The 27,803-nt window shown below is 30.8% G+C and overlaps 2 protein-coding genes across 2 annotated transcripts; one reads left to right on the top strand and one right to left on the bottom strand.

Moving 5' to 3' along the window:
- The first annotated feature begins 18,760 nt into the window (after positions 1 to 18,760).
- LOC146901414 (homeobox-leucine zipper protein HAT4-like) lies at positions 18,761 to 20,510 on the top strand. Its single transcript, XM_085733568.1, has 4 exons — positions 18,761 to 19,118; positions 19,317 to 19,621; positions 19,717 to 19,796; positions 19,880 to 20,510. Exons 1-4 carry the CDS (start codon positions 19,013 to 19,015, stop codon positions 20,205 to 20,207), a joined length of 819 nt encoding a protein of 272 aa, XP_085589694.1. The 5' UTR covers positions 18,761 to 19,012; the 3' UTR covers positions 20,208 to 20,510.
- A 4,930-nt stretch (positions 20,511 to 25,440) lies between these two features.
- Positions 25,441 to 27,159, bottom strand: LOC146901413 (uncharacterized). Its single transcript, XM_085734019.1, has one exon. The coding sequence runs from the start codon at positions 27,095 to 27,097 to the stop codon at positions 25,646 to 25,648; it is 1,452 nt and encodes a 483-aa protein (XP_085590145.1). The 5' UTR covers positions 27,098 to 27,159; the 3' UTR covers positions 25,441 to 25,645.
- Positions 27,160 to 27,803: the final 644 nt, after the last annotated feature.

Genomic DNA, 27,803 nt, shown 5'->3' with positions numbered 1-27,803 from the left:
ATTTTTCCATCTACTGCTCGTCACCTTTTTATTCAATATTTCTATCTTTTCATCCCTTTCTTATCAAAAACAGCTACTACTCCCACAAATTAACATGAAAAGTTTTTGAAAAGAGTAGTGATATTTGAACAACTCATTTTAAACAACTTATGTGACAACTTCTTTTTTCTCTCTTTTCATTGGTCAAAAACAATGGAGAGAGGAAAAGGAAGAAAGAGAATAAGAGTATAATGTGAGTATGAGATAGAAAATTGTCAAAAAGTTGTCACAAAGTGGTTGTACAAATATCATATCTCTTTTGAAAATTGAGAAAAGAGTGAGAGGAATAAAGGTGTAGTTGCTACTCCCTCCCTCTTTAGTAGTCGTTTAAGGTTTATGCACGATTATTTAAAAAATGATTAATTGTATTAATTTTGATGGTAAAATTAGTACTCTATTCGATCACTATTATAAGCAAAAATCAACTTTCTAGGTTCATTCATTAAATGTTGTATTTGGTCAATAATATAGACTAAATACATCATTTAATGAATGAACCTAAAAAGTTGATTTTTGCTTATAATATAGTGACCGGAGGGAGTATCATTTACAAAAACACTCTTATTAATTGTAGTTAGTGAAGTAGTTAAGTTGGATGAAATTCAATAAATAAGGGTATAATAATGAAAAAACAATAATTATTGCATTAAGATTCTAAAGTGACAATTATTCTGAGAAAAAGAAAAAATGGTAAAAAAACAATTATTGTAAGACGGAGGGAGTACTATTTTGATTTGCTTGTAGTTGACGTTAATTAACACGTATCTATTTTTTTCTTCCTCCACTAGAGTCCTTAATAAATGAGATCTTTATTACAAAGGACTATCTATTGAAGATATAAGAGTATGGAAAAAATTGTTTTAAAAATTGTAATTAAATTAAATAGGTGGATGAATTTCATTTTTTTTTCTTTTTTGAAGAAGCTAGATAATCCATCCAAATTGGCATCGGAGAGAATCGAACCTGAAACCTTGCGAAGAAATTTCATTTCTCAACTTCATTGAGACAAAAATATACCACTTCTTCAATTTAAAAAAGACCAATTTTCTTATGAGGATGAAAAAACAAATTTGTTAACAACGAAAAACTTTTTGTCAAAAAAAAAACAACGAAAAACTTATTTAATTATTAAATACGATATTGTGTTTATCTTACCAAGAAGCCGACTCGTCGGATATGGAAAGTGGGACGAAACACAAAGGAGAAGTGGAGGTGGAGAGATACCAAATTCACGTGCAATTCACATGGGGGATGAGCCTCGTACGGACAAGTGGAGAAGCCAATGATTTATGTGTTTAAGGGTCTTTTTAGTATGGAATAGGGGTATGTTAACAAGGGGTGGCACTTTGGTGACATTAATGTCACGGTGACATTAAATCTGAACCACACATTGCTGTTGTCATTGCATCTGGGCCACACAACACATCTAATGTCACCCAATGTGTGACCCAGATTTAATGTCACCGTGACATTAATGTCACACAAGTATTTCCCGTTAACAAGTGCTTTTAAGATACTTGTTAAAGATTTAAAAGAGCAAATGATTTATAGTAAATTTTATAGAGAAAAAATTCGTTTCTTTTAGTTTCAATGTGTTGAATACACAATTTTTAAAATAAAGTTTATTCTCTTGACTTCTAAACAAGTGCTCAAAGACACTTGTTAACATTTTCATAACCTATGTCCTGGAGCGCTTGTTAAAGAATTTAGATATAAATTTTGTTTTAGAAATACTGTGTTTATTTTACTAAGTAATAATTACACCATTTTTTTATAAAATTTTGAATGCTTGATTTATGAGATATTTTTTAGTGTTCTCCAAATTTAAATAAGAATCTTGCTAACAAGTGTTCCTGGACACTGATTAAGGAATCTTTAAATATAAATTTTGTTTCGAAAATGTAACTTTTTATTTTGATGAAGTAATAATTACACTATATTTTTTTTATAAAAACTTACTCCATCCGTTTCAAAATGAGTGTCGTTTTAGCAAAAAAAAATTGTTTCAAAATGAGTGTCGCTTTCAGTTTCCAATGCAATAATGACTTTTTCTTTTTAATTGTACCCTCCAATTAATACTCTGCACACTACTTCCAAAGTATTACTTTTAAAACTAACCAATAGTTAATAAGGATAATTTGGTAAAATAACCATTATCTTTCTTTTAATCATTGCATTTCTTAATATGTGTGTAAACATCTAAAACGACACTCATTTTAAAACGGAGGGAGTACTTGTTTTGATTGCATAACCAGTGCTCCAATGTCATAGGGCACTGATTAGCATTGTCCTTTAAATAATAAGAGTGGTAATATTTGATGAATATTAATATTCTCTCTCAGTCCCAAATTATAAGTCGTTCTGGAAAAAAAAATTGTCCAACATTATAAACCGTTTTACAATACCAATCTATTAGGGAAATGTTAACTATTGCCCCGGGGGCACTGGTTAACAAGACTCTTTCTATTATACCCTTAGTTATTCATTACCTTCTCTTCTTTCCATTATTTTTTTAAACTTGTGTTGTTAAGACGCAAGTTAAGACACATATAAACTTGTGTCGTTAAATTAGGGGAATATAAGCTTGTGCCATACGAAAAAAGGACCATATAAATAAGGGTATGAATCATTAAATAAAGTATAAAAAAACTTAAATAATAATAACTACAACTTAGAAGTTGTGACATTTTATTATAATTAAACTAAAATTTTGTTTTAAATTGTTATTATAATAAAAATAAAAAATCGTCCGTGTTTTAGAACAATTTTTTATGACTTCATAAGTAAAGAAAATGTTGAGTCGTGCTTTTAAGTTATTGATTAAGATGCTAAAAATATAGATATTATATGAAGAAATGATGAAAAATGATAAATTTATCTTTTTAAAAATTATAATATTATTAAACTTAATACAAACATACTAATTTTAATTTCAGCTTGAAACATTTGTCACCATAACTTATATTCTTGGGATAGCACTTTAGTGATATTGTAGTTGGTGACATTAGTGATATTGATAAACCATAATTTTATAAGTGTACAAAAAAAAACTTATAAAAGAGAAGAAAAAAGTCACATGTAATGTTATGATCGGTCAATATGATCAATATCACCAATTAAAATGTCATCTAAATTCTTTAAAAAAAAATGTCATCTAAATGCTACCCATATTCACGTACCACTTCACTTCACACTTGTGGGTTGTGGAGAAAGGTAGGGTAGTGGTAAGAGGAGGATTGATGAATTATGATAGGTGGGTTTGTCGGTAGTGGGTGTTAAACATTGATGAGTGTTATGATTATAATAAGTTGGGGAGGGATCCATTATTGGGTTTGTAGAAAGCCTAGCACAATTCAAGGGGACACGTGGCACAGCTAGCATGCATTTGTAGGGACACTGATAATCATCACCCGACATCTTGTCCCTAATTTCATTTTTTTTCAATCTCATACTTCCGTCCCTGTATCTAAACACCCATTTAACTTTATTTTTGTCCCTAAATGTAAACTCCTTTTCAAATTACTAGATACATTTATTATTTTTTTCTTAAACATACCTCTAATTAATATTACTAACTTATCTTGAAATATGAAAAATCAAATTTAATACACATACAAACAAAAGATAATTTGGTAATATTAACACACAAAATAGTCACATTAATTACACTAACAACATTTCTTAAGAAATGTGAAAAAAGCAAAGAGGGGTTACATATAGGGACGTAGGGAGTACAAAATACTTCCTCCATAACTAAAATAATGGTACTCCCTTCATCTCATAATAACTGATTCTCTTGCAAAAAAAAATATTGTTTTAAAACAACTGATCCATTTTATTTTTTAATAAAATATTAATTACTTCATCCGGTCCTTATTATAAAAGAAAAACAAAAAGAAAAAAACCAATACAATAATTAATTGTTGTAACTTTTAAAATATTTTTACAAATATGCCTTTATAGAAAGTTGTTAAACATTAAACAAAGGCACTGATACTCCACTGTAAACTTCATTAAATTTTTAATCTTAACCGTTTAATCTATATTTGTTAAAACATAAACCATTGGATTTTATGTTTTATTACACCATTGCTTAACCAAAAAAAAGGTATGTTTGAGTAATTTAATTTCATTTTTATTACTCTTTTTGTTCCGTTCCGTTAAGCTTCCGTTAAGAGGTTAACCCCAAATGTCTTAGAAGGACTAACATTATAGATGGTCCACCGTAAACCTCATTAAATTTTTAATCTTAACCGTTTAATTTATTTGTTAAAACATAAACCATTGGATTTTGAAGGTCTATTGCAAGTGATACTACACTGTCAATGTTTATAAAAATTCCAGAAAAATTAATCATCTCCATTTATCACCTTCAACATCAAATCCAGAATAATAAAACAAAAAACTCAACAAACCCGAAAATCTAGATTAAACTCAATATTCAATTTTCCCCAAATTCAAAACCCTAAAGCCAGTAATCTAATTTCAAATGAAATCTTCATCTCTTCTTCTGTCAAAATTAAACCAGAAGACGAAACAACATGTTTGACCCTTCAAAGCTATTTCACTTTCTCTCTCTACCATCCCAACAACCACCACCGCACCACCATAACAAACCCACAACTATCACCACCATCGTCCATGGCCTCCACCACCATCATTTTATGTAAAAATCACAACACAAAATCACGACCCAAATCACCATCATCATTTCTATAAAAATCTCAGGCGAATTAATCTTCTGTAACACAAAACCATCAAACGAAATTAACAATCTCAGGGTTTTTGTATGATGGTTTTATGGTTTTTTTTTAAAGAAGATGATGATAAGAATGAATATTGACTTTTTGTATGATGAATCGTTTCAGATCTGATTTTGGTATCAAGTTTATGGTTGGATTAAAAATCTTCATCGATGAATATGATGAATTGTGTTTGGAAGTTTTTTAAGGTGATGATTGATGAACCCTAATTTGATTTGTGTAATTTTTTTCTTCAAATTTATTGCTGAAGATGATGATGAATCTGTTATACATGATGAAGATGGTGATGGTACGAGAGAGATGCCAAAGGGAGAGGAGTGGGAGATGCCAAGGGAGAGGAGAGAGAGTTTTTTTAGTAGCTTTTATGTTTTTTTTTTCTCTTGGGTTTGGTTTATGAATATGATGAAGGTTTTGATGAAGATGAAGAAGATGCGAAAAAAGATAATAAAATTTCCAGAGCCAATACTAAAACGACACGTGTACCACACTTAACGTCTTTTTATTTAATTTAACATAATGGACCAAAACAGGTAACGGAAATAAAGATAAAGTATTCAAACAGTCTTTTTTTTAGTTAAGAGACCAAAGTAATACTAAATAAAAACACAAGGGACCAAAGGAGCATATTTAAGCCGATAAATGCATTACTTTTACGATTTTTCTTAATACCCATAATTTTGTAAAATATCATATAAAAAGAGATAGGGAGTTTTTATTAAAAATTTAGTTTAAAAACATCCATTTTCTTTTACTTACTTTTGTTTATATTATGCAACGAATAGAATACTCCTCCGTCCTTTATTAGATGAATTCCTAACAAAAATCATGAATATTAAAAAATAAAAAAAATAAAATTGCTTAAATTTTTGAAATGTTTATTAAATTATTGTTTGTCTATAAATAAATTGAAATTATTTTGTATGGGTTTGTCTAATGCATAGGTTAAAATAACTACAAACGCTAAATTTTTATTGAAAATAATGGTTATTTGATATATGCTTTTGGGTCCCTCTAATATGCATCCTTTTTAATATAAAATGCTGAAGTTTTTAGATAAACTTTTTGTCTTTGTTTTTTATTTTCTTTTTGAGAGATATCTTTGGTCTTACACTTCATCCGTTTTAAATTAGGTGTCTGCTTTACTACTTTTCTTTGTCTCAAATTATTTTTCCATTTTATAATACTAATACAATAGTTAGATGATTAAAATACAGTAAATAATCGTATGTTAGGGAAAAAAGAATAATAAATATTGTAGATGGAGTATTAGTAGAAAATAAAATGATTAGTGTTTTCTAGAGAAGGGGGTATTAGAAAATGTCAATACTCCTAAAAATTAGAAAAATGGTTGAAAGGAAACGTGTTTTATTAGAAAAAAAAATGTTAAAAAGACAACTATTTTGAGACGGAGTGAATATTAATTAAGAATATACTCCCTCCCGTCCAAATTATAGGGGAATTTTTATTTTATTTTCTTTGTCCTAAAATATAAACAATAAATTACAACTTTTATGCTATTATCATGTTATTTCAAAAAAATCATCTTTTCTAATCATTTTTTAACCCTAATTTAATGTTTATCTTTTTAATGTTAGTGTGTATATTTAAAACTTCACAAATTTCTTTATTGGTATATACATCATGTAAAAACATTCAAAAAGTTGCAACAATTAATGATTATCTTGATTTTGATATTTTTTTTGTTTTTCTTCTTACGTTAAGGACCACGTAGAGTAACTCTTAATATTTACATTGATGGAATACAATGGTGAAATTTCATTCCTTGTAGTATGATAGACGTCTTTTTACTAAAAAAACAGTATCGTAGATGTCTTTGTTGAATTCTGCTCTTTACCCAAACGGTTCTGCTCATTCCCAAAGTAAAAGTCTAAAATGCCCCTACGCAACTTAAGTTGCGCTAGTGTATTCTGAGCTTATGTTAAGTTGTGGTGATACACTAGCGCAACTTAACATGCGCTAGTGTATTTCTGTTCAGAATACACTAGCGCAACTTAACTTGAGCTCAGAATACACTAGCGCAACTTAACTTGAGCTCAGAATACACTAGCGCAACTTAACATGCGCTAGTGTATTTCTGTTTTATTGCTCATAATACACTAGCGCGACTTAAGTTGCGTAGGGGCATTTTGAACTTTTACTTTAGGAATGAGCAGAACCGTTTGGTTAAAGAGCAAAATTCGTCTTTGTTAACGATATATTCGGACTTACTCAGTCTAAATTTTGTCAACCATGAGACATGTGTTCTGCACTACTCTCTTTTTCTTTTTTACCATGATTGTATTCCATTGAGTTTTTTGTTATAAGGTTATTAACAAGATAGTTGTTGGATTCAATTGTTACCTTGAGCTTTGATTTAGAACACGTCATAAGTAAACCGAAACATAAACTCTTATTGATCGGCTCAACTTATTTTCATCTCTGTATGACACGATAAAGAAGCAAATACAATATTTTTTTTAAGGTTAAATATGTTTTTTATCCCTATAAATATGTCAATTTTTCATTATAGTCCCTCTATTTTTTTTTTTCAACTTTTAGTCCTCAAAATGTTTTCCATCTTCATTGTTTGTCTTCCTTTAAAGTAAACTCATATGTAGGATTCATTTTGAATAAATGTAGGATTCATTTTGAATAAAATTTGTAGAAATATTTACAATATTACAAAAATCTCTCAAAAAATGCTATTTTTTTGGGAGAAATTTTTGCAATATTATACACATTTCTGCACGATTTTATTAAAAAATACAAAAATTAGCTTAAAGATAGGGACCTGTGAAGCCCCGATACTTCAAAATGGATGACGTACCGTATCCCCTGCGTATCCTGCACCGATACCTGCCCGATACTTCCCGATACGTATCCGGAGAGTATCCAAATATTAAATTTTATTTTTTTAAAAATTAATTATCCGATACTTTCTGATACGTCCCGATACACACGGATACTTGTGTTTTTTATATTATTTTGATCTGTTTTTCTTTGTTGTAAAAAATAAGAATAAAAACACTATATTACTATAATATATATACATTTCCTTTATCTTTCTTTGGTGCCAGTACGACCCATACCACACCACACAAACAATTGCATCTTTCCCTTTCTAAGAAATTAGGGTTTCAACTATTTCTTCCAAAGTGGTCGCCGTCCACTTTGGCCACCGTCGAAGTCTTGGTATCAGACGACTTTGGTATATATTGCGTATGTAATTGACTAATGACCACTCTCTTAATCGTCAATATTATTTATATTTATGTTAATGTGCTACGAGCCTGGTTTCTTGTGTTTGTTAATATATTTGCATATTAAAAAATGGTTATAATTATATTGTACATTTAATTATATAATTTTTTTATTAACGTATCCCAGCCGTATCGTATCTTGATTTTTGAAATTTTCCCGTATCAGCGTATCGGTGCAGTATCGTATCCGTATCGTATCTCGTATCCGGGCTTCACAGATAGGGACCAAAAGTAGTGATTGAATTTTTTTTGTTGACAAAAACAAAACGATATTCATTTATTCAAATTGATAAAATACATCAGAATCAAGATCGGTAAAAACGTAAAGGGTGAATTTACAAACAAACTAACAACACCCAAGTTAATAGCATACAACGACAAAATACCTACAAATAATATGATAAATCTAAATCACCATAATACTCATGCTTCCGGATCTGCAACGTTGATGTCCAAATCATTGATTGGATATGTGATTGACTGAAACTGATCTTTCAATATGAATCAAACGAACACCACAACGAGACGTGAAATCAAAAAATGTCGCACAAGACGACAAACAATACAACGCCGCACTCAGACGACGAAATCACGAAAAAAAACACACAAAAGAAAACACTTGATATATGTGGAAATCACTTGTTTAGATTGAAAGAGAGGGGAAAAAATGCTACTTTTTTTGGGAGAAATTTTTACAATATTCTACACACACAATTTTATTAAGAAAATACAAAAATAACTTAAAAATAGGGATCAACAGTAATGATTGAAATTTTTATAAAGACTAAACGTTGAATGAAAATTTTGGAAAGATTAAAACGAAAAGTTGGTATATTTCTTTTTTTGGTTACAAAGATAATTAACAAGCAAGAAAAGAAAAAGAAAACAAAGCCAACACAAGCAAACTACTCCCAAAGGTAGAAAGTTCCTATGGCATCGCTACGAAGAAGCATGTCAAGCCCTGCCGGTGGGGAATTATGAAGAAGAAAACCATTATCAGAAGCAGATCTGAGTTTTGCCATAAAATCCGCGCATCGATTCCCTTCTCTCAGGGTGTGACAAACCGTGATATTACCAAGCATCAACAAATCTTTTAAGTCTTGGACAAGAACCGCATAAATGTGAAACTTCTCGACAGGACCATTAACAAGATTAATGCAGACGAGGGAATCCGAGTAACAAACAAGCTCATCAACACCCAAATGTTTAGACACGATCCGACCGTGATAAATGGCAATAAGCTCAGCCAGCAAAATATTAGACGAACTAGGAATGAAACCGGAAAAGACCGATATAAACCGACCATCATCATTACGTAAAATCCCTCCAAAAGTTGGTATATAAAGATAAAAGATACTCCTTCCGTCTCAAAATAATTGTTTCTTTACCATTTTTTATTTTTCTCAAAATAATTGTCACTTTAGAATACCAATGCAACATTTATTATTTTTTCATTATTACACCCTTATTTATTGAATTTCATTCAACTTAACTACTCCACTAACTATAATTAATAAGAGTGTTTTAGTAAATGACACTAATTTAAACATCAAAATCAACACAATTAATCATTTATTTAATAATCGTGTATAAACCTTAAACGACTATTATTTAGAGATGAAGAAACTATATTTAACCCTTTTTAGAGAAAAGAAAAGAAAAAGGTTGAGAAAGCGACTTTGTTGGCTGGGGAAAGACCCTCGTGATGGTCGCATGGGTGAGGCAATGGGAAAAGGGATAACGGGGACCCACCCAGGGACAACACAAATGAAATGAAAAGGTTATCTGTTTGCCTTTGGTTTCAAATTCCAATCATGACCATTTGGTTTGCTGTGCTGATTTTGATGGATGTCGAGTGATGATGGTGATCTCATGAGTGTGTTCTTACCCTATGTGACCCTCACCCGTTGATGTAGGAAACTCATTGGTAAGTCTTCAGGTGCGACCTGGTCCACTTGGTTAAATGCTCAAGATTTCTTGCGATTTGCTACAATAAAATCACTATTTCTTTTTGGGTCATGTTAACTTGTGCTCTTACGGCACATGTTAAGCAACCCAAAAGTAGAATTTGTTTCTTAAATTTTGTGCATTCAATTAGTTAAAAGTCAAAAAGTTAAATTCAAATACATTAATTACAACAAAACATTTCTATTTTTACTTCTTAACTTGTGTCTTGAGGGCACAAGTTAACATTAGCCTTTCTTTTTTGACCCTAGTATTCCCTCAAAAAAAAGAAGTAAATAAATAGAGAAGGGTTAATTATGTTTTTGGTCCCTACAAAATTGCGACCTTGTAAGTTTAGTCTTTACTTAATTTTAATAGCATTTTTAATCCCTATAAAAAATTTCTGCACTCAATATTAGTCCTTACTCAATCCAAATTTGTTTAATTTATGCTTAAACTCTTAAATTTTTCAACAATTTTTTACAGGCGTGTTAAGAACGTTATTAAAAGGTCCTCCGAAAAAAATATCGCAAAAATTTGATTTCTACGTCCATATTTTTGTTACTTATATCTTAAACTTTTGTCGTTTTAAAAAATTCATATTTAATTTAGTTCATGTTAAAAAATTATAGATTTTAGTAAATGAACCTTTCATAGTGTTTTAAACTTGTATAAAAAGAATCGTTAAAAAATTTAAGAGTTTAAGGATAATTAAACAAAATTTATTTTAGCAGGGACTAAAATTATAAGTAAATTTTTTTTTTGTAGGGATTAAAAATGCTATTAAAATTAAGTAAGGACTAAACTTACAAGGTCGCAATTTTGTAGGGACCAAAAACATAATTAACCCAATAGAGAATTAGAAGTTGGAGTACATACTTAAATATTTTTGTCAATTGAGTCATGTTTATGAAGATCAAGGCCGTTCTTTGCAAAGCGCAAAGAGTTCAACCGAGCTGGGCCTCTCAAAGTGATGGGTCTCAAGAAAAAAATTATTATTCAATATCCCTACCCTCACTCAAAAAAGAAAGATAAACATGTTTCAATTTCTAAGTAAAAAATCATGTTCCATGTTTCTATTTCTAAGTTAAAAAACATGTCTTTAGTAAAAATAATTGCTAATTTTGATTTCAGTAGCTAATAATCATTATACGAGTGTTATTTTCAATTTAAATAGAAGATTAATCTTTTAAAAGAATTGTGCGTTTTTTTACTAGGACCTATTTTTACTAGGAGGGCTGAGCCTCTAGTTTCATAGGGACGACCCTGATAAAGACACTGAGTAGTATAATTTTTTTTGAAAGACACTGGGCAGTATAATTAATGAGAGCAAAATTGAAAATATATGATTAATACATTAAAAGGATAACAATTTCTAAAAGGATGCTTAATTATAAGTTTTATGCTAAAATCACAGGTGTTTGTTTCAAAAATTTAAAAGTGTTAAAAATAATTGATATTTAGTGCATGTATAGTTCTACTTTTAGAGCGATCAAAATTAATTTAAGAGGTGTAGAGTTGATTTTGACATGTTTGATTGCTTTTGAATATAATTGATTATGCCTCTAGAATTGATTCTATTTGAAGCTAGAATTTGTAGTTTTTTATTTTAAAATTGAATTTCATGCACAAATTTATAGTTTCAACTCACTTTTACACAAATATATCCAAATACAAACAACTTTTAATCATAATCACTTTTAACTAACATTAATTCTATAAAATCAATTCTAGCAAAATTAATTCTTTCAACCGCACACTTATTCTTATCGTACATGGCACAAAATGGGAGAAGGAAAACCACAACCAGTTGTTGGATTAATTATTTAATTAATCAATTATGGATTGACAATAATCAATTATTATAAGTTGATGTGATAATATAAATTATGGTCTATTGTGTTAAGCATTAATTAGTTGATGAATATATGTGATTGGACTATTCTTTCTAAATGGACCGTGATGGGTTGGACCATTTAGCTAAGCCCAATGAGAGGTCCCTGCCCTCAGCCGTTTAGCTATTTAAACGTCATCCCATCAGACGGTTAATTATTCTGAAAATACTGTGAAAACCAAAAGCTAAACGGAACGAGGGTAGTCATTCCTCTCATACTTGTTGGCGGCCGTCCTTGATTCCTTCATCAACCTAAACTTAAAGGTACACAGTTTCTTGTTCCTTCTATTATTATTAATGATATGCTATAACATATCTAGTTATTCATGGCTAAGTCTTATAAATTTCATCAATTGGTATCAGAGCCAAATAGATACGATTATGGCTATCATTCTTGTTGTTCCGTGTATCATATGATTTTCAACATAATCTCTTTATGCCATATATTTGTTTCAATCCTATGAATGTAAATCGAATGAATTCTATTCTTGTTAGATCAATTTTACAGTGAAATCAAAAGGCCCGTTCCAAATTTTGATCTAGAGTTTTATTATATGTTGAACAAAGTTAATTACGAAACCTGATACAATCTTTTGCTGAAATCAATATCCTATCATGTATGAGAACTCATAGGTTTATTTTGGATTCGCAAAACCCAATTTTTTTTTAATTTCCTTTTCTCTAGTTTGGCTTAATCGTTCTGGATTCATAAGAATCTCAATTATATTTAGATCTTATGATCTCTCGCTAATGGATTGTTAATTCATGAAATTGAAAGAGGGCATATCTTAGTCGATCAATTCCGAATATAACCCATACTTGATCGTTATTTTCTGAATCCTAGAGTGCTATAAATTGATTTGGGTTATTTGTTGGTCGTTACGATCCGTTTCTGGGCAAATCGGGCATAGAAGAGACCATCTTTTTAAAGAAAATAATAATAAATAAAATCCTAGGAACTCACGTGCGTGGCAGACTCTAAGATTCCAAACTTTATTTCCTTTTTTTTTTTAGGGACAAAGTTTATTTCCTTTAAATGCCAAATAAATGTTATTTACTATTCTTATGATCTTGGCATTTCATTTTGGAATTTTTTGACACATGTAAATATTTTATATGTTATTATTTGGGGATAATTAAATTATATTCTCATTATTTTTTGTGTGAAACTTTTTTTTTTGAGGGAATTTTGTGTGAAACTTATATGAATATTCCTTACTCTTGTTTGACATTTATGAGAAATTTCACTCTCTCAAACTTGAGATTGATGTGTCAATGAGGAATGTTACATCCTCAATTAACTAGTAAATATTATATTATTTTGGGATAAAAAATATAATTTCTCTTGTACCCAAAATATTCGGAAGATTTGATTTATTTTATACCCTTAAAATTTGGGATTTATATTACTTTATGAAATCTGTAAATATTTGATATAAATTAGTATGAGGATTATATATCCTTTTAAATCATATATTCCCTAAATTTGAGTCTAAAATATCCTATGTGAAAATACTTTTATATTAATAACACTTGTGAAAAATATTCTTTTAAAGTGTTATGATTGTGAAAATTCTTAGACTCAATTTTGTATATTCTTGCATCAAATATTTTTTTTTTATAAATTGCTATATTTTGGGATTTGTTGATACCCTTAACTGTTTATTAAGTCAAGAATAATTTAACTATTATTATAGCATATATATTCTTGATTTGTGGGTTTCAAAATTTTGTCAAATCTTGAATGGATCATATATTCATTAAATTGGGAATAATGTATTTCAAATCATATATTCTCAATATTTGAGCCTAAACCATTTTGAAAATTTACTCTTATATTAGTAACACTAACTATCTAATCAATTAAAATGTTACTATTGTGAATTTATAGAAGGCTCAAATTTTAATGCCAAGTATAATTAATTTAAATTTTTTCGATTTTAAATATTCTTGGCATTATAAATATTCTAATATAAGATATTCTTGAATTCATATTGTCTTAGCATAAAGATCCAAAGTTCACTAATTGATCATTCTTTTGGCGACATATTTAAACTAAGACACTTGTCTTTGATTCTTGTCACAGATTGTTTTGAAGGGTCCTCATAATATTTTGTTTTCAAAATGAGTATAGTGAGTTGTATATATATGTCATTTATATTATTTGAATCTAAAATTGGCATATTTCTCTTTAATATACATTATGCTTTCTACTATACTCTCTATTCTAGACCCGTAGTTTATTACTCTAAATTTTGTGACAAACACCATTAACTATCTAATTATGCGTCTTGTCGCAATTAAATATTTGGATCACAATAATATTAAACTATATATTTTATATATAGTGAATAATGCATTGTTGCATTTTTTATGCTAAAATTCTAATTATGAATTAAAATTTGTTCGCCTCTTTGTTGTTTATTCGTTAACTATTATCAAAACAACTTATTAAGAATCTAGGCAATCTTTTAAAATATGTATCATCCTTACATCTGAATTCTTATATAAATCATATTGATTTATAATTAGAGTCTCACATATGTTTATTTATAATTGCCTATTCTCTATTGAGGAATATTTTGAGAAGACTATATTATAAGATATTCTCGTTAAGTCATCAAAATTCAGTGGCTCTAAGTATAAGGATGAATGTCACAATATCTGATAAGTTGTGATTTAATTATTTTATCCTCTTGTGACTTATTGCTTATTGTTGCACATATGAAGAAATTTAGTCTTTCTTCTCTTTTGTTGTGCAATTATGATATCCTATATAGAAGTGGAATCCTTTTTCAGAATATTCTAAATAGAACTATGTTGTTATATACTACTTTCTTACTATAATACTCCATTTTGTATTTATGTTCTTTCTAATTTGTAGTGGGAGTATTGAAAATTTTTATTCTAAGAGTTCTATTCTGGATAAAATAGAAAACTATTTGACACACTTGTATTCTAAATAATAATTTTTGTTATTATACTACTTCATATAAATAAATTCTAAAGTCATATTTATGATGTGCTAATTTAAAATATTGTTAAGCACATTTTTCTATTATTTGAATATGATCGAAATTGAGTAAATTAAGAATTGTTTATGCATGATATTATTTTATCATATTCTTTTAGGCATAAACATTATTGATTTGTATAATTGTATTCTCACCTATCGTGGATACAACTATGCAAATTTTATTAAATAGATTAACATTATATTGGTGACAGTCATGCCCTATCGGTGTGTTGTTATTAATATAATTGTTATTATTCAATGTACCTAATACGTTTATACTTATGTCAATTATAATACTCTATCAATGTTTAAATTTTGAGACATAAGAATTGTACATTGTGATGATATAGTTCTTACTTGTTATTATCCTTAAGGTCCTTGAATGAGATTACAATAAGTAAGTTACTCTATTAAAAGACATGTAGAAAATTGTATAAATTTTGCAATCCAATATTATTACATTTTGAATTAAATTTCTACCTAAATGTGATTTTTTTTATATATAAATATATCGGATTGCTACTATCCCTTTGCTATGTGAGTGACGGACATACCCTATCGGTGTGACGTTACTTAACATATCATTTTGTGATAGAGAAATAGTTGAATATTTTATTAAAATATCTTTCAAACTTTTTAATTCAACTATCATTGTCTATTCTCTATCAAGTGGGAGAATCATTGCTATGTATTGTGTAACGTGATGGACATACCCTATCGGTATGACATTACTTAACATAATCATCCTTTTGTGGGTAAGATTGTTTAACTATCATTCTCCACCAAGTGGAGAAAATATCATTCTTCAACAAGTGAGAAAAATTCTACATGTCAACTAACTATATCTCATAAACAAATATATTTATTTGTTTCATAACTTTAGATATGAAATTATTGTAGAGACTTATATTGAGGATATTAATTATGCTATTGCTATTCTTTAATACTTATGGAAGCTTATGACTATTTTCTCTTATATCCTCAGTAATAATAAAATATAAGTCTTGTGTATTTCCGCTGCTTGTAACCTAATTTTTTTTTCTCAAATGTGTGGAAGTATAATTGTATCATTTGAGTTTTGAGTGAGTTACTAAAATTGTGAATAGAGTCTTATATCGTATTTTATAATAATAAGAGACTTATCTCACTCATATGATGATAAACTTTTTATATAATCATCATACTCTGTCATATAAAGGTTACTATATTTATAAAATTCTTAAATGAAAATTTACATTCTCCTTAATTTCAAATGCAGAATATGTGATTAACTATGAAACCCAATTCTTGATGATATCTGCCATTGATAAAATATGTATTTAAGGGGTTTTATATTATCCTTGAGTTACCACTTGTGTTAATAATTCTGCTATGCTTATGTGCAAAATATGTGGTTGAGTTCATGAAATTCTGTTAGTTAAAATTATATAACCACTTATGTTAATAATTTTGCACTAGCAACTAAGTATCCCACTATTGAATATTACATTATTGTAATATTTTTATATCAGTGATCACTAATGAGAATCCCTCTTACTGTTGTTTATATATATGTGGGATCAGTGGGAGTGTGTACACAACACTATATATTATGAGCTCAAATGAGAAATCTCACTCTTGTTTGTATATATGTGAGATCAAGAGAAATGTGTACACAATATTATTCTCGTCATTGCCATATACTCTTGTGCACACTATAAAGTATGGCATAGCTTAAGAGACTTTAAACTTTAGTCTCATTCTATTATATTGAGTTATATATTAAAATTCTATCAATCTCAATGAGCATCATAATTGGATGCTTAAGTCAATTTTGTTGGAATATGCACAATAACCTCGTAGCATGCAAATATATATTGTGCTTCTGTTTTACCAACATTCCACATTTTATGAGGTCATAAATCAGTAAGTACTATGTATAATATCAATACTCCTATCGAGTATGATATTGTGTTCTTGTGGTACTTATAATTTGAGATAATCATGAATGTTCTTTTGTTATTGACATTCTAGTGGCCACATTAATCCACATCCTTTTTCTTCAAACTAAGTGACTATGTTAATCCAATTTGGGGATTCTTGAATTTCCTATTTTGTTTTTATGGATTTTCATAGTCACACTTTTGCTAAAACTTGGATTAATTGAATGTCATAGAACATTTATTGATTTTTGACTAAATGTAATTACACTCTCTTAATAGGCTATCCCTATAAGTAATTACTATTTGTATACCTATGTGGATATATGACTTCTATAAAATTGAAAACTCATTGGCAGAACCACTAACCACAAACTTGTATATATGAGTATTGTAACTCATGATGATTTGATTAAGTCTACAATATTTTGGGTTAGTGGGAGTTTGTTATAGCATTTTTTAAAATGCTTGGGCCATTCTTTAATGACACATTCTCTTCAATTCAAAGTGTCAAAATAAATTCATCATTTGTAAGAAAAGTGAGTCTTTGATCTGTATGATTTGTTTTCCCTATCGGATTCAATTTCTGCAGCATTAAAGCTTACTTCTCTTGAATGATTAGTGCTTTGACCATACATATAATTTTAAATTTTAAATTCTTTATGACAAATGAATTTTTTATTCTTTTAGTAATTGAGTATTGTCATCCAAGTGGGAGATTGTTGGATTAATTATTTAATTAATCAATTATGGATTGACAATAATCAATTATTATAAGTTGATGTCATAATATAAATTATGGTCTATTGTGTTAAGCATTAATTAGTTGATGAATATATGTGATTGGACTATTCTTTCTAAATGGACCGTGATGGGTTGGACCATTTAGCTAAGCCCAATGAGAGGTCCCTGCCCTCAGCCGTTTAGCTATTTAAACGTCATCCCATCAGACGGTTAATTATTCTGAAAATACTGTGAAAACCAAAAGCTAAACGGAACGAGGGTAGTCATTCCTCTCATACTTGTTGGCGGCCGTCCTTGATTCCTTCATCAACCTAAACTTAAAGGTACACAGTTTCTTGTTCCTTCTATTATTATTAATGATATGCTATAACGTATCTAGTTATTCATCGCTAAGTCTTATAAATTTCATCACCAGTCTCATCAACCAAAAGAAAATAATGTTAGGTGAACAATGATGTGATGTATATAGTTATCGTCTTATCAAAAGCCAAATACAGGTCCAAATACAGGTTTTCTCCATTATATCAGTCATCAGTGGATTATTATGGAATTGAACTAACATATTCTTTTGTGGAAATTTATAGGTGCTATCATTTTCATATATCTCCCATTACCGGTAGTATACCACTATCAAGACTTTCCAGGGAGCTTTAAAACATCGAAGGTGAATCATCAAATTAAGGCAAAAATTTGATGCATTATGTATATGAATTTATCTCTCATATACTCCATCCGTCCCTATATGTAAACACCCTTTTATTAGAGGGAAATGGTGGTTACATATAGGGACGGAGGGAGTATTGTTCAACATCTACTCTTTCATTAACTTGAAAGTTAACACATCAATATTAACCTGGAAGTTAAATATAAGAAAAAATTCTTTTTTTAGATTCATTCAGTAGTTAATGTATGTGGTCTACATGGTAAAGCAGATACATTAATTATTCAATGAACCTAAAAAAAGAATCTTTTCTTATATTTTGACACCGGAGGGAGTACATTTCTGGTAACATTTTCTTTATTATTTTGTTTAATTATTTTCATTTTTTTGAGAAACTTTATTTTTACTTATTTGTAAAAGAAACACTCTCCAACCATATACCAAATGGTCAAAGATACGAAAATAGAGTAGAGGTAACAAGGGTAAGATATGTACTGCATAAAGCAGTAAATGAGGGGTGGACAGACAGAGAAACATAGATGTATTATTTGAATCACAAATGCCATGATTGATATAACTGGCCATTGCTGACATAAAGTCATGATTGAACTTACACACCACTCCCACCCCATTTCCTTCTCCTTTCTATTTAATCCCCTTCCACACGCTTCCTCCCACTCCAAAACCAAAACCACCTTCTTTCTCATTCTCACTTTCTAGTTTTATTCTCCCTCCAAACTCACAAATTCTTCAAACCAAACATAAAAGCTTTATGATGATGGTTGAAAAGGAAGACTTGGGTTTGAGTCTTAGCTTGAACTTCTTTCACAATAACTCTTCTCCTCACAAACCATCTTCCATCCAAACCTTCACTTCAGGTATGCATTTTTTTTCCCATTCTCTAGATCCACACAAGTATTTTTTTAGATCATGGATTCGAACCAGGATAACTACGAAATGCTAAACTTAAACCTAACGATTTCAGTATTGTCAGTTGAGTTAGGTCTTACGGACCCATTAAAGTTTTTAATTCAACAAAACATAAATGATATTCAAAATGATTTTTCCTCGTACAGATCGAAACTTGGAAACATGCAGAGGAGAGAGTGGAAAATACCTACGAGGAATCGACGTGAATCGGTTACCATCTACAGCTATTGAATGCCAAGAGGAAGAAGAAGCAGGGGTTTCATCTCCAAACAGCACAGTTTCAAGTGTTAGTGGAAAAAGAAGCTTGAGAGAAGAAGATCATGACGTGGAAAATAGAGGAAATATCAGTGATGAAGAAGACGCTGAAACTGCTAGGAAAAAACTTAGACTCTCTAAAGACCAATCAGCTATTCTTGAAGAAACTTTCAAAGAACACAATACCCTTAATCCCGTAATTGATCTATCTCAATACCAATCAACTTCCTTAATTATTTTATTAATTTTTTGTTTATTTTTTTTACTAATTTGGTTTTTTATTTTGTTTAGAAGCAAAAGTTGGCACTTGCAAAGCAACTTGGTCTTCGTCCAAGACAAGTAGAAGTCTGGTTCCAAAACAGAAGAGCTAGGTTTGTTATTTAAAAGTAAAATTTCAATTAAGCAATGATTTAATTAGTATTTTTAATTTATGATTTGAAATTATTTATTATAGGACAAAGCTGAAGCAAACAGAGGTTGATTGTGAAGTGTTGAAAAGGTGCTGTGAAAATCTAACGGAGGAAAATAGGAGACTACAGAAGGAAGTTCAAGAGCTTAGAGCACTGAAACTTTCCCCACAATTTTACATGCAAATGACTCCACCAACTACTCTTACCATGTGCCCTTCTTGTGAACGTGTGGCTGTTCCATCTAATGCTTGTGTTGATGCATCTAACCGTCACCATTCTATGGCCCAAGCCCATCCTCGGGCTGTGCCTATAGGCCCATGGGCTTCTTCTGCTCCACTCACAAATAGGATGTTTGATGTTTTCCGTCAATGATCACGGCGTTTTAAGGGTGATTTGGTCATTGTAACGAGGAAATAGGTTGTAATAGTGTGGTGCTTTTGAATCATGTGCTAGAATATTATGGTGACTAAAACGTGATTTGGTGGGTCTATAATGTTTGTATCAGTTTGACCCATTATTATTTGTTTTATGACCAGGAGGGTTTTTAGTTTCTATATTCTACTTGACTTACTTTTTCCATTTCAAGGCTTATCATAGACTTTGTGTAAAGTCCTAAGATGTCTAATTAATTAATTAATTAATCATGTATAGGTTTGGTTCTTTTAAGCCTAATAATTCGCCCTTATTCATACTCCATTCCTTCCTTTTTAGGTGTTACTTTACTATTATATATATTATATGGGATTATATATAGAGTGAAGATGTATTATATAATTTCTAAGAAAAATTACGAGATCCAATTTGTTTCATAAGAAAAATAAAAACGACTTTTAATTATGAGAAAAAATTGAAACAATTTGGTCCTTACCTATAGACCTTTCTTTATTCCATTTGGAACTTACTTAATCCATGGTTTTTTTTTACAAGACTTAATCCATGGTTATATTTATATATTTGCGTGGACAGTCATTGCTTGAAGACACTGGTCATGATAAGCGCTTATAACAAACGATAAAATAAGTGTTTATATATAAGCTCTTTCGTATAAGCGCTTATCATGATATGTGTTTATATATAAGCTCTTTCGTATAAGTTATACACTTTTTCACAAGCTAATTTGGAAGTTTTATGAAAATAAGTTGAAAATAGTTAAGAGTAATGATATTTTGACATCCATTTGATGACAACTTTGTTGACAACCTTGTTTTTCTCACTTCTTATTGGTCAAAAACAATGGAGAGAGAAAAAGGAAGAGAGAGGATAACAACATCATGTGAGTATGAGAGAGAAAGTTGTCCAAAAGTTGTCAAAAAGTGGTTGTCAAAATATCATTTTTCAATAATAGTTAATGAACATCTCATAAGTTGTTTTCATAAGTTCTTTCAAACAGCTGCACAAGTACTTAGGTCAATCGATAAACTCAAATAAATCAATTCAAACAAGTACATCATCTATTTTGAGATCGATTTTCTTTTAATTATTGTTTAAGATTTAACCGTTCCTTTTTGTAAATTAGTTCAAGTAGGAATTGATTAATTTATCTCCTTTTTTTTTTTTTTTCTTTCTCAAGGACTAAATGTTCTTTTATTTTTCCCAAGGACCAAGTTAAATCTCACAGTTTTTCATAGAGATTAAAATGAGTTTTCACTGTTATTTATATAATGCCAATAAAGATGGAATAAGGTGATAAACAATTAACTTATCAAGGGAAATATTTGTTTTGCAGAACCATTACCACGTCCATTTAGTTTCAAGAATAAAAACCTTCTTGAATCACCACACCCAACCACATAACCCCTCTTAGCTAAATTTGCATCGATATAATTCGTCTTATAATAGTTTGGGGAATCAGTTTCCATTAATTATTTTTTGGATAATGCTGGATAGTACAGACTGTGAGCGACGAAAATCAACGAAAATAGTTATTGTTTGCCATTCAGCCATGTATTCCGTAAATTGGTTATTTACTTCTCATGTTATAATTGCCAAGCTTTTTATTAACCACTACCCATGATTTCCGTCACAGCATACTAGATCAGTTTTTACTACTTTTTTAAAAATTGGGCAAGTGCGTTCGTCTATATCCGAGCGTGCATTTTTCGTACCATATAGCATTGCTGACGCTGTTATTTTTTGAGTTCTAATTTCTCTGATTATTTGTATCACTTTCCAGGTTTTACTGTCATTTGCAACATTGATGATGTTTCTTATATATGGGTCTTTCACTGGAAAGTCCGTCCCATTAGAAACTTTCTTGTTTCTGGCAAACCAAATTCCATCCTCAATGGTTGTAATAAAGTGAATTATTTCTTCTTCAGTGCCTTGAATCGTTTTAATAAACCAGTCCTAAAATTTCATCTTTGAGAAAGAGGTAAATTTTAGACTTAGGGGCGTAGTATAAATTTGTGGAACTACTCCCCACAAGTCCCACTTTGAAAATTTGTGGAACATAGATAATTGCATATTCACTATAAATAAACTGTGTGTTAACTGCACCATTACCAAGCCAACACTCATGAAACTGATGCCCACAACTAACCAAAAACCTCCTCCATATCATCTCTTCCGGTCAAGATACCGCTAAAAAATTCCTATGCAATGTCGATCCCTCAATGTCTCGACTTTTTCTCCCTAGGGCTAGGAGTGTGCTCACCACCTGATCCACTGCATCCGCCTCATGCTCTTAGGGTTGCTCCCCCACCAATAAATACCTTAACCAAAGGTATTTCTCGCAAGTGTACCAAATTTTGTTCAAGTATTAGTAAAATTTGTATCCGCAGAGTTGTTGTTAACGAAAATGCAGCAATTTTACAATTATACTTAGGTGATAAATAGGGGAGTTGTTTGATGATTGGTTTTGAAAATTGGAAATAAAATTGCTTTTTTTTTTTTGAAGGAGAAAATAAAATTGCTTTTAACTGATGATAAATAAAAATGTTTAGGATTTTTTATTCCTGATCTCTTTGTCACTGCTTGGTAATAAAGGTCCCATCTATAACAATTGACTATCGATCACAATAAATTAGCAAGATAGACTAAGACAATATATTGATCCAAAGTTTCGTTTATCTAACATATAACCAAATGTCTTAGGTGAACTAATGTTATTAAAAACATGAATGAACGATAATTTCTTATATCACATGTAGATGATTCAATATTTCTAAAGCCATCAACTAATGAACAAATTGGCTTATGTCCAATGCAAAATTTATGGTTAATAGTGAATTATTAACTAAGTTCAATTCCAAACTGATCAAATAAACAAAAGCATTAAACACAAAGATAATTGAATAATCACATATGTTTAATTGCATACAAGGTGCTCATGAATTACATAGTTTTAGTAGATCCAAACAGGTTCATCTATTATCCTAATCGAGAGAAATTTAACTACTCATAGCATATACAACATTGCAACAGAGTTCAGAAATTTTTACATTCAAAGGGGAGAAATTGAGCTTTTAAATCTTGTTCCCAAGACTTGAAATCGCCACCTTCAGCCTCCAAATCGCACTCAATTGTATTTTCAATATATAATTTGGAAGCATTGCAATCTGATGAGGCTTGACTTAGAAAATATATGACACCATGCAAGATCTTTTAAACGCACAATCATTAGTTGATTAGGATAAGACGCGAGGCGAGTGAGATAGAGGATTTCAGGAACTACAACTAGGGTAAAAACACCCTACAGATTTGGATACATACGCGAGGTGTTTAGGGCAGAAAGGACTTCCACATCCGAATCACACAAACCCACGAGGAGGGAAAGGTTGAGACGCGGGGCGTCTAAGACAGAAGGGTCGGGATAATTCTCTAAGAAAAAAATATGCCTTGCGCTCAAAGTACTTTGCAAGGTGGCTGAGACAGATTTTCACAAATTTAATTATGAGCTAATGCTTCACTATGTCATGAATTTTCATATCTGTAACTTCCATATGACACCCATGAGATGATTAATCAACCCTTTCAACTAATAACAAAAAACAGAACACTACAAAGTTCTCTGATGTGAGAAATTTAAAGCAGAACAATGAATTTTTCAAAACATTTGTGAACTTTCCAACTCTATGCAAACCTTAGCTAAAAATACTCTAGATGCTCTAAAATTTTATGAAAATACTCAGTAAAGGCTCTAAATATCTCCTATGACTGGGAGTCAGCAGTCTTCATGAAAACTTTGTGGCCTGGAATCTTTAGTGGTGTTTGGTTCAAAAATTATTATACATGTGTTTGTGGGTGCTTGAGTGTCTTGTTCTACTTTTTTTAATTGTGTCTTGCTATTAGTTTTAGACTGTTTGAAGTTTATTTTTAACGGTTCTGTTTGAAGACCCAAATGTGCTTGAATTTTTGGAATTGCTTCTTAAGAGCAATGCTAATGTGGTTTGATTGGTCCCTTTTGGGATCATCTATCGTCGGTCTGAATCTACACAAGTCAAAGAAATTATTTGTAACATGACGAGATAAAATATTATGAATTTTTATCTTATCTTTGGCCATGAACTATGTGTAAAAGATATTGGATTGGTTGATAAGAGTAGGAAATTGTCTTGATAGACCATATTTTCTAATGATTTCTCTATGTATATTAGTGTCAAGCATTTGAATCACTTATTTAGCTGTCATATCTTCGTATATGGGGAATGACCCAACACAAATCATTAAACATGGTTGAGTACTAATCAGGTACAAAAAGGACAAGAGACGAGGGAGCTGAGCCAAAGTAGTGTTGTGAAGCTCCCTTTGCCCCAACCCTTATTGTTTGTTTATTTGTTGTGGGAGGCAACCGAGGGTGACAGCCCCCGCGGCACGGTTTAGTGGTATATATTGTTGGGATATGAACCGAAGTATTGTATATATGTTTTGTAACACTCTAAACCATTATTCACTTAGGCTTTGTTTGAGAGTTTGGAGGGGAGGGGAGGGTTTTTGAAAAAAGGAAGGAGCAAGTGGAAGAAATAGAAGACATTACGAGGAGAGGGCTTTGGAGGTTAATTTTTTACTCATAATAAAAAATCCCCCTCATTTGGGGGAACTTAAAAATTGTATTGGGGGAGGGTTTTGGGGGGTTATGGAGGGTTTATATGAATTTTTCAAATCCAATCTATGTTGTTATTATATTCTTAAAATTAAAAGTATATTAATCATAAGTATTAGTTTATCATTCTCTAAAAAACTGTTCTTTCAAAAAATGTGAATTTTTTGTCCATTTTTCTATATATTTCCAACCCCCCAAAGCCCTCCCCTCCCTTCCCCTTCAAACTCCCAAACAAAGCCTTAATGAATATACGAAACTACATCTTCTCGGTTGTCACATTGGTAGACACTTGACCGAACTACGTCAACAAACGATTGTGTTCTTCATTCTTATTTTACTAGTTGTTGTTCTAACCGCTTATCTTACATATAAAAGAAATAGATTCTAAAATAAGGGTCATCTTTGTAGCATCTTATACAAACATGATTTTATTCCGATTTTTGCATCTTCATGTTTTGTAGGTCTAATGTGAAATTCAAATTTAAAAATTTGAGCTACTTGCAATTTAGCATCAAGAGATGAACAAACACAAGTTGCCCTATCCTAACTCATCTCAAGAACATCATAAGAAATAGGACAGAATCCTTAACTTGATCTTGCGCAATTTACTAGAGAGAATTAGGGCATAATCCAATTAGTAATTACAACCTTACTTAATACCATGGAAATAAAACATCCATTTTAATTACATCCCATTTAAATTTTGAAAAAAAAAAAATCATAATAATAACACTCCAATAGTTATTCAGAAGAATCTTCAAGTTGAAGATTACCTTGTAGAATTTCTTGCAATTCGTGTACTTCTCTTGATAGATTCAATTCTTTGAAGCCTTATTTGTTCTCTAAATTTGGCTATGAATTCATCAGCTTTCTTATCCACATCAGGTCCTTCATCACTCCCTGTGTCTATGCCACCACTCAAAGATGAAGAACATGGTTCCTCTGTTTTTGCACTTTCAACACTCTGTTTTAGTTCTCCAACATCTTCATCTTCTTCACTTTCCGTTTCTTCAGCTTCCAAGATTACCCTTTTTTCAGTAAACCTTTCTTTCTCTGTTTCCTCTTGCATTGATGAAGTAGAATATTCTTTTTCTTCTTCATCTTCATCTTCCTTTTCATTCGTTCCTTCTTCTATATATTTTCCCGTTGAAATGTTCCTTCCATTTTTCTCGCCATACCTTGATTTCAAGAAGTTTGATTTATAAAACATTGTTGGTGGTGGAGGTGGGGGTGGAGGAGGACAAGACTTATAGTAAAAGCTCTTTTTCTTCATCAAATCCTCTGAATTCTTCGCAACTGATTCTGAAGGAGTAAATTTTATCGAAGAAGCTTTCACCATTGAAGGCTTCGAAGCATTTTCATTAGCTTCTTGTTTAGGTTCCATCACCATTGAAGCCTTCAAAGCTTTTTCAATAGCTTCTTGTTTAGGTTCCATCATTCTTGCTGATGCTGATCTTGATCTCCATGGAATTGGAGAAGGAAGCACAGCGTTCTCTTCCTCTTTCTCTTTCAGTTTATCTTCTATCACACCTTCAAATTCAGCATAGTTTCTAACTCTATTAAACGAATTGCTTGAAAATCTTTTGGAGCCCATTTTAGACGACCCATCAATGGATTTAGATTGAACAACACAATCATCATCAGATAAACGAGATTTCAAGCTTCGAACCGGCAAAAGCAAAGGCTTTTCATTTTCATTGAAACCACTCTGTTCATCTTCAAAAACAGAGTTTTGTAGTTGTTGTACTTGAGGAGCAACAACAAGCATGGGTTTATTTCTGTAGTGTTGATTTTGATTACTCCATGTTTGGATTTTGTTAACATCTTCAGACTCAGATTGGTTTTGATGATCAACTTCATCTTCAAAAAACGATGAAACTTGCAAGAACCGAGAAACAAGTGATTGTGCATTATCAAATTTTGTGTTATTGTTGTTGTCTTTGTCTGGTTCTTGGTTTCTACGACTGAACAAGCCGTAAGAGATAGCTATACCAACGAAAAGAAGATGAAGGAGTTCCCAATTTCTTGTGAGAAAATTTTGGCTAATGAATTCAGGAGCATGAGAGGGAAAAAGTGGAAGAATAACAAAGAATATGAGAACTATCGTGGCTTTGTATGCAAAATTGTAATGAAACTTATTTGGTTCTTGTTGGTTGTTTTTGACATTGTCAAGGGTTGTTTTTTGGGGTTTGGTTGTTTGGATTGAACTAGGAGCTGACATTGGAAGAAGGGTATGTGGGAAGAGAGAGAGATTGGTTGGGGAGAGTTTAGAGAGTTGAGGTTGAGGAAAGGAACAAAGAGGAAAGAAGGTGTGTTCTTATGGGAAGAAAAAGGTTGTGTGTAAGTTTGAAGATTTTGCCTTTGTTTGATTCAAAACCGTCAAAGACAAAAAATGTCAAGTGTAGCCTTGCCTTTATTCTTTTAGCACTTTCTCTCTCCTTCTCACCATTTACTTTCGGTTCTAAAATAAAATGCTTTGTCTAGAGCTTTAGATCGTTTATAGATCAATAGCTTCCTCCTATGGTTAAGTGGAATATGAAAGCATAATGCACTAGGTCATAAAAGTTCTTTTTGGTTTGTTTTTCTCATATATTTACTCTTATGAGGTAATCTTATTTAAGAAGCTAAATATCTCTCTCTCCGATTCAAACATTGGTTCGACATGTGTTCCACAACATTGTAATCCAATAGTTATGCATCGAGTAGCATCGAGTCGTAAACCATGACAAGGGTTCAAGGTTTTTATTCAAGAAACTTGGACTCCAAAGTAGCAAGGGCATGATTAATAGTAAATGATTCTTTAGTACAAATGATATATCAATATGCCTTTTGGATCATGATGGAAGTCTGATGATTGTCTTTATTGGGTTAAAAACAACTACACAAATGAGTTGGACATCACACTTTAACTCAAAATCTTAAGACAA

The sequence above is a fragment of the Medicago sativa genome, chromosome 8 (genome assembly GCF_051527215.1).
Source record: "Medicago sativa cultivar Bolivia chromosome 8, Bolivia_mono, whole genome shotgun sequence".
Taxonomy (NCBI): domain Eukaryota; kingdom Viridiplantae; phylum Streptophyta; class Magnoliopsida; order Fabales; family Fabaceae; genus Medicago; species Medicago sativa.
The sequence above is the reverse complement of the archived record's forward strand: the minus strand, read 5'-3'. Positions and strand labels throughout refer to the sequence as shown.

Bases quoted from the DNA above. Each gene is read 5' to 3' on its own strand.
- LOC146901414 (XM_085733568.1), top strand. From the start codon at position 19,013: ATGATGATGGTTGAAAAGGAAGACTTGGGTTTGAGTCTTAGCTTGAAC. The intron at 19,119-19,316 runs GTATGCATTTTT...TTCCTCGTACAG, and splicing joins CATCCAAACCTTCACTTCAG to ATCGAAACTTGGAAACATGC. The intron at 19,797-19,879 runs GTTTGTTATTTA...TATTTATTATAG, and splicing joins TTCCAAAACAGAAGAGCTAG to GACAAAGCTGAAGCAAACAG.
- LOC146901413 (XM_085734019.1), bottom strand. From the start codon at position 27,097: ATGTCAGCTCCTAGTTCAATCCAAACAACCAAACCCCAAAAAACAACC.